The sequence below is a fragment of the Alligator sinensis genome, unplaced genomic scaffold, assembly GCF_000455745.1.
Source record: "Alligator sinensis unplaced genomic scaffold, ASM45574v1 scaffold153_1, whole genome shotgun sequence".
Lineage (NCBI taxonomy): Eukaryota > Metazoa > Chordata > Crocodylia > Alligatoridae > Alligator > Alligator sinensis.
This window is the reverse complement of record NW_005842099.1, coordinates 2082839-2091388: the sequence shown is the minus strand read 5'-3', so window position 1 is coordinate 2091388 and position 8550 is coordinate 2082839. Positions and strand designations below refer to the sequence as shown.

At 40.6% G+C, this 8550-nt stretch overlaps 1 protein-coding gene across 1 annotated transcript in view; it reads right to left on the bottom strand.

Annotated features, from left to right (window-relative positions):
* PLAGL1 (PLAG1 like zinc finger 1) overlaps window positions 1-8550 on the bottom strand; it is an 85972-nt gene that overhangs the window by 53098 nt on the left and 24324 nt on the right. The window contains exon 2 of the mRNA XM_014520237.2: window positions 8248-8290. Coding sequence (XP_014375723.2) covers window positions 8248-8266 — 19 coding nt within the window. The 5' untranslated portion in view covers window positions 8267-8290. The remainder of the gene's footprint in view (window positions 1-8247; window positions 8291-8550) is intronic.

The following is an 8550-nucleotide window of genomic DNA, read 5'->3' as shown; positions in this document are numbered from 1 at the left end:
TGGCCAATAATGTGGCGGAAATCTCAATACAAATGGCGGGAACTTCCTTGTACCGTGCATCACCATAATGCAAAAGAAATGCACGATGCAAAGAAGGCTACAAAACTGGCGGGAAAAACTCCTGCACGCGGGTTCTTAATTGCAACAGAACACTCCACTGTGCAAAAGAGCTGCAATTTAGCGGGAACACAATTTAGCGATGCCGAAGCACACACAAACAAGAAAATCACAACTTTGGGTTGTGACAGAAACATGCAAAATATTGCCCCGGTTTCCATCTCAGTGTAAAGCAAATGCTTAACGATACATCCTGTTTCAAGCAATCACATTCTGCAGGAGTATACATTGAATAATCTAAGAGGACTATACCTGAGTTAGAGAAAGAGAACTCCTACTAATTAGCTGTCTTTAAAACAAATATATTTATAAAGTAATATATTTAAGAGAAATGTGTGATCTGTCATACTGCTAATTAAAATGTTTCTTTTGAATATTTTCAAGGGTAAGGAAACATCTGCAAAAGAAATATCTAAAGAATTCAGCATTAGGTTAATTAAAATATTCTGAATAGCCTTTCCCTGCTTTCCTAACTTATAATTGCTTGTAACATGAAGAGGCATAACAAGGAAGTTCTGCACCCTGGGTGGCAGCAGCACATGGAGCAGTGGCCTGGCTGCTGGCAGAACCAGTGGTGGCCAGCCAGCAGCTTTAGTGGCTGCTATTCTTGCGCGCCCCTCCTGGCAGCGTGTTGACCAAGGGCTGCTTCCCCAGTCATCCCGCCTTAGTTATACTAGTGCCACGGTGTACAAATATACCTAGAACAAGTGATATGCTGTATACATTTTTACTTTGGGGAAAACAAAGGCTACTGATAGACATCAAAACAAAACAAAAAAAAAAGCAGTGCTTTCCTGGAAGAGGCATCATATCAGTTTGACCTGGCTTGCCCAACGTCTGTATAAATGGTGCGCTTCAGTGGGGCTTTTTGGTGCTTTTATCAAATAGCTGATTGAACAACAGTCACTTGTTCAATGTCATAGATAGAATCACTATCAGAGCTAGAAATATATGGCCAGATTCAGTAAACATGTAAGCAGTCCTGCTAAGGTCTGTGGAACTACTCAAGTGTTTTCAGTTACACATATATTTAAGAATTTTGCCAAATCAGGGTCATAGTAAAAAAATACTGACTTCTATTGCTGTTGTAACAACTAGGCAGCATGACACCATCACTTCATCTTGAGTTTGCACTTGGATTTAAGTTGGCATATGAGGAAACTAAGCTGCATAATTTTTCCCCAAAAGGCACAATTTCATGAACCACTTGCCACTGAACCCAAATACATAAAGGTTGGGGCTTTACTCTATATGATTTTTATCAATAATTTTACATTACAATTCAGAGTATTCGTCTCCTGTGAAACCGAATCTGGACCTTTATCAATAAAAAATGCTGACGTCTTATTAACATCTCCTTCACTAAGCATTTTTAAAGAAAATAAACCATATCTCCAAAGCCACAAAGTGTGGCTACAACGATGGCAAACCATCCCTTTGCTTTGTATGGTTCAAAATAGACAAGTAAGGTAGACAGTTTATTTTAAAATGATACATAGATTTTGAGGGATTTTAGGTCTCCTGACAGAGAGATCTATCAGTTAGTCATCCTTTCAAGAATAGTAAAGCTATGATACACTTTAATCAAGGGGAGAACCAGTTAAGTTACTTCTCACATATAAGAAGTAATGCATGACAGCCTACACAAATGAAAGGCGAGTTAATTTAGTCAGTTAAAGGAAGCGCTTTAGTTCCATTAATATTCATTATTTCCTTTTACTTTCATTATGCATCCTCCTTGTTATGCATTTGTTTAAAAAAGTCAGGTTAAGACAAAAGTCAGAGTGCCATTTATGTATTTCACATGACACATTAAATTGAAATAAAAACTGTTGCTATTAGGAACAAACCTATAAATATTATACAATCCTTCATATGAAGGAAAATAGAAACAGTTCTTACCAGCTTCCAAATTACATTTTTAGACAAAATCATGCAATTCTAGTGTGGGATGGCAGGAAACACATCAACCTCTTTCAGTACAATTTTCCAAGTACCCTAGTGTTAAACTAAAGTCTAACTCTGCTCTGTCTTGTTTTCACAAGAGGACCCATTCAGCACCATGTGCTCCTTTTCAGCTGTCAATAAACAGAAGCAGTGAATTCCCCAGGGCTTCACAAAGCTAGTTGGCATAGCCATTCATTTCTTCAGGAAAACAGGGCATTGATTTCAGAGAGTTCCCAGGGAGCAGCTACAACAAAGAGATCAAAGACCCACCTCCTTTCCTTCATTGCTTTCATTAGGCCTGGCTGAGAGGAACAGCGACAGGTTTCCTGAAGGCAAGGAAAGAGCCCTGCAGACCACCTCACGGTTCATTCAAATTCATCTGCTTCCTACATTCCAGTGACAGTCCAGAATGTTAACCATGACAAACCCTCACATTCAGACAGTATAATATACTGCACACTAGTTCATCCAAGGATTGAAAGAAAAACAAACTCCAAGGGAAGTCAGTTGCTTCCCTAGTTGGCTGAGCTCCAACAAGCATCTGACATTTCATAAATATTTTCATAAATATTCTTTATTTTCTTAATTTTCCAGGTGAAGGCTACTAGTCAGAGAGCTATTTACAGTCTCATTCATTTGTCATGATGAAATTTCATTAGGACATTTGATTTTCAGTTTGATCCCAAACTTTGATAACATTGTTACTGAAATTCAGCTGCAAGTAAGGGCCTCCTGTGCTACCTGGCTGTGAAATTTATTGTGCAATCCACCCTGGGCTGAGGTTTCTAAGATTAATAAGAATCAAAGCCTTTTCAAAATATTATCATTTTGCTGTTTCTAGCTCCAAATTTCCAGCCCCTCTGGGAGGCTCATGGGCCAAAGGAAATGGTAGCACAGGACACGTTTGACACCCTTGGTCTACATCCTTAGCATGCCCATCACTGGCATCCACATCTCTCACAAATATACTAAAGCAAAAAGTGCTCTTATGAGAGCCCATGATCACACAGTTAGCCATTTCCTTGGATATCTGGTATGTTTCCACCATTTGGTATATGCAAACCACCTAAGCGTTGACACCATTGCATAGTTAACAAGCCCTAGTTCAAGTGGAACCCCAGACTGGGATTTTCAAATGAGTTGGAAAAGTACCTATCCTTCCAGCAAGGCATGATACCATCCATGTGTCCAGACTATGCCTAGTGACTGCTACTTGCAGGATCGGATACAGGCTACTGGGATGTGAGGGGGCAGCACAGAGCCCATCCAAATGATAATTGGGGGCACAGGTAAACACAAGATGCTTGAGTGAGTGGTATCAAGCATGAGTAGGAAACAAAAAGTTATTGCCTATCTACAGGAGAAGTTTTGCAGCTGGTATTTGGAGCTGAGAAAAGTGCCAATGTCTAGACTGCTAACCCTGTAGGCCAGTGGTCTTGAACCTTTTTATGGTGAAGATCACTTTTGGTAAGTAAAGAGCACCCCAGGATCTACCATTGCCTTCCCCCCTCACCCGGCTCCCACCCTACCCCTCCCACCGGCCCCTGATCCACACCACCCCCCACCTGGAAGCCACCCAGGCTCTGACCCCACTCACCCAGCCCGGCCAGCAGGGGCATGGCTCAGCCCAGCCATGTGCATCCTGCCTCTCCTGATCGTGGAGCCTCTGACAGACTGAGATCAACTGTTAGAGGCCCCACGATCAACCACTCAATCAAGATCGACTGGTTGGTGCCCACTGATGTAGGTCCTTAGCCTGGCTACTCTTCCAGACACTGCATTCATGACTAGATTAGGTGGTTTCCCACTCATCTGACAAACTGAAAATTTCTCCGTTAGGCACCTAACGTTCCCTATGCATTGTAACATCATGTACTATGGGTAGACATTTAGTTGCAGCACTGCAAACTTCTGGGACATTTTCAGCACAAGAAAAACTTGGAAAGAAGGGGACATACAGGTATTTCAGCCCCCTGACTGGAGAGAGGCCCAAGGAGCAGCTAATGGCAGGGGGCTGCTCCTTGGGCCCCTCATCCCAAAGGGAGCTCAGAAATTGTCCTCTACTGGGAAGAGGGCAGGCTGTCAATCATCTATCAACTGCTGAAAAGCATAAGCTACCAAGGACAGCCCCCTTTCCGGCAGTACCATTCCTAGAGCTCCAGCTCTTGTCAGGCAATCCCCTCACCCTAAACCTAACATCATCCCTCTGTTGCCTGCCTGCTCTACCCACTTGAGGGGTGGGGGAGAAGAGAGCTGAGCAGGGGTAAGGGTAGGGTACGGGAACTCCCACTGCTACCTGAACAGTACTGAGATGCTCTGGGACTGTTCAAGCAGCCGTGGGAACTGGCTGGCAGGGCTCTACAACAGCTTGCTGCTGGGCAAGCGATCAGGGAGCCAGCACTCTCCTTTTCTCCCCCTTGGAGGGAGGGAGAGTATGGGATTGTGGGATGCTGAGACTTTTAGGGACAGTCCCATGTGGACAGACATTACCCATGATGCTATGAAAGTTGTCCCGCTGGAGAAGTCACCGGTTGAGAGAGCTAACAAGTTTGTGGCAAAGTCATGGTGTTTTTCCTGCCACAAATCACTTAAATGTTTGTAAGCTCACTTTTTGTGCCAGGAAAAGGGCATATTTCCTGACACAAATGTAATGCCTATCCATTGCCTTAGATTATCTGCTTCACTTCCCCATCTATGGATACACAATGGAGATAATATTTCTTTTCTACCTCACTGTGGAGTTGTGAGCAGAAATATACTAAAGATTGTGAGGTGCTCAGATACCAGGATGATTCTGGTCATATGAGTACCAGAAATGAACAGAAAAAGGTAGGATAATGAAATAACAAACTAACCACCAGCATTGTTGAGTAAGAAGACTGTTGTATTCTAAATAAAGGGAAGCTTTTCAAGGTTGTCAGTTTAAGTCCTAGATAGAGCATATTACAATAACCAAGCCTACATGGTTATTTATCCCAATCCAAAATGTCTCAAGTAAAATTTCCAAGGTTATTGATTAGAAATGTAATTACAATATCTACATAAGGATTTTACACTGTTGAACTGGGAGAAACAGAGAAGTCCTCTTTTTATTGCTCACTACATTTAGATGCAACTAGGAACTGTGTGTAAAGGATTAAATAAATGTCATTGAGCTCCTGCCACATGACAGATATAGATTTAGAATTAATTCTTCAAACACTAATTATGCGATGCAATCTTTTCTCATGACAAACAACAAGCACAAATGTGTGTGCTTCCAGACAAACAATCTCTGGAGCAAAAAGCCAAAGCAGCAGCAGGACCTAAGTTATAAATCAGCAAAATAGGATGCAAAGAGACCAGAATAGGTAGTATTCTCTGTTATACAAGATGTCTCCAAGCTTACTGTATCCATTATAAATCTTTATTTCTCAGCTTTTCCTAAAGCTAAAATGTATTTAACTGTTCAAAAGTTGTCTATTTTCTCCAGTGTGTCTATGTTTCAACAGGTATATCAACTCTACAATGTATCTGCCAACCATTAGTCTATGTATGTCTATTATCTGGTTTCAATTATCAAGAACAATCTAAATATTTCTTTGTTCTTTTATGGAAATCACACAGACCTGATCAAATTTCCAAAGTTTCCCTCCTATGACTGTCTACATATACTATTTCCCATGGTTCCTCTATTTGGTGATAGGGTTTCACCTGAATGTAGAGAGGAGGATAACAAAGCATACATATACTTACACATACTATATTTTTTACACTAGATAAGTGGATAGAATAGAAAACAAAAGTAGAAATCTAATTGACAAAAGTTTATTGTAGGCATCAGAAATGAAACAGGTTTTCAGAAGTATTTAAGAGAGAGAATAGTGGCTTGGCAGATTATACCAGAAAAGGCTTCACAGAAGGAAATACAGCTGTTTCTTGGAAAAGCAGATAAACAAGTCACCACTGGCAAAAAAACAGGACAGGATACATCCCAGTAAAAGTAGCCTAATAATAGGGCAAATTAGAAAAGCTAGAAAGGATCATGTTGTAGGATCTTGAAGGCAATGCCAGGAAGTTTGAACTTGCCATAGTGGTGAAATTCAAAGGGAAGGTATTATAGTCAGAACAATGAGAAAAGGAGATGAGCTGAGTGTCTGCGCTTAGCAAAAATTCAAGCAGTAGAACCTGAGGTTCTCAAGGCCAGAAAGGAGACTCTTGCAATAGACGCAGTCAATGAGAAAGATGCTGATGGTGATTCTTGCTGTCTGGACAAGCAAAAATGCTGTCTGGACAAGCTGTCTGGACAGAAAAAGAAAGGAAGGATATTAGAGAAGAGTAGCAAATGGGAAAATTTGAATATGTCATTTATGAGAGTCTAAGATGAGCTCCAGACAATAGTCTGGTTGACAGGGAGGACAAGGATATGTTTATCACTGATGCAGAATGAAGGGAAGTATCACCAGCAGTCAAGATACCACAAGCCAGATTGCAATCCTGCAGCTTTCACTGACTTAGCAGAGCAACTTTTTTGAGAATGCCAGAACGACAACAAAATACAGACCTCTTTGCACTGGCTTAGTAGAGCTAGCCAGCATAAAAAATTATTTTTTGTCTCTCAAGTCACCTAATAGAACCTGAACACACAGATGGAAAACATCTGTTCAATACAAATGCACTATATTTGCTAGGGTTAAAGTGTTATAGCCATGACAGTCCAGGAGATATAGGAGATCTGAGAGGCAATGATTTTTTTTTTTGCGGCCGGGGTGGGGGGTGGATATCTATTATTAGACCAACTGTGGGAGAGATGTTAGACAAACTTTTGGGCATGTAGTGCACCTATTCAGATCTGTGTAATGGCCAAAACTGAAGACCAGAGTGTGTCTGAAATCTTTTCCCTACTCTACAGTTGATCCATTTTTGCTAGTCATTTTCCTGAATTACAACCATATTTTCACTGCATCTGCATCTCTCAAACACAAGTTGAGGCTTACCATGTTCAGAAAAAACAATAAGATCCCAAGACAGTTTGAAATTAAACAATTCCGTCTTAGCCATGCTAATAGTATTGTGAGGCTGCCTCAACACAATCAGTCTCATAGAGCTAAGCCCTTCCTGATACATGTGTGATCTTCCTCTCATTTAAGAGCATGTTAACAGTTAACATATTTACTACCAGGTCATGTCTTTTTTTTTTTAAACTACATAAAGGGACAATCAACATCAAGTCAACTTAAAAATGAATGTAAAATAAGAGTCTCAGGTACAACACTGACAATTTCTGTGGTTTTACAATTTTATTTTCCTTTTGTCTCTGTTGCTGAGAAAAAAAACAGCTGAACTGACAACAGTGAAATAAAACAAAACATGCTGTCAAATGCAGAAAGTAAAAAATAACCACAGGGAAAAGGAGTGAGAACTTTTTCTCTCCTCTCATTCACTCAGAGTAATCTTACATGCTACTTTTAGCAACTGCTGATAAAACTTTTTTAGACAGAAGTGCAATATTGAAGTCTCTGTAAATCTCCATCTGTTCTACTAATCAAGTGCCAGATTTTAACAACTTTAATCATAATGGGTGCATCTACATGTGCAATTAACGTGACGAAATCAACTCCAAAACAGTTCTCACAGAGAAAACTGCTCCCAGGTGCAGAGTCTACACATGTGCCCAGGAATGCAACACTCTGAGCCAGGGCGGAGCAGCCCTGGGCTGGAAGGAGACCTAGGAAGTCAGCCCCAGGCTCTGGGTGGCAGCGTCAGGCAGCAGAGGGGCTGACTAGGGCTCAAGAATGCTAAAGTGTGGGGCCTGGTGGTAGATAGCCCCTGTCACCATCTACACGTGAGATTTGGAAGAGTAAATTACTTCACCACAATACTATTGTCCCCAACAGTACTATCCTATGAAGGAGTTAATTAATTTACTACAGCCTAATATCAGCACACATGTAGACTGATATTTTATTGCAGAGCAAATTAGTTAACTCCATAGTAAAGCACATGTGTAGATGCACCCGAGTAGTACCTTACCAAAAGAATCGCTCCCCTAATTAACACTAGAATTCTGCAGAGGTCTTCTCGGAAACACTAATTTAAAAAAGCAGACATGATATTCAAAATGAGGCATTCATTCTGAGTGCACCTAAGTATTTTGCTAAAAAAGTAGTGCTAAAACTTACTGGGGGAAGGAAGTTTACTTACATAGAAGGTCTGTGGACATGTTTACAGAGCAGCCAAAGAACACCTATATAAAGACAGTAAAAAAAAGAAGCGTCAGTTTTCTACATTAGCAATATACATGTTTAGCACTGAAAGAAACAATCATATGTACTGCCAACTGTAGAATCATAGTATTATAAGGACATGTTTTTACTTTTTGATTTTGCTGCAGTTGAAAGAGCCCACACAAGGGACAACGTAAATTTAACACAGAATTTCAGTGTTATCTATAAATAGTTGCTCCATTCTTTATGAGACAGATGGATTTTTTCTGAAGTGGTTTAA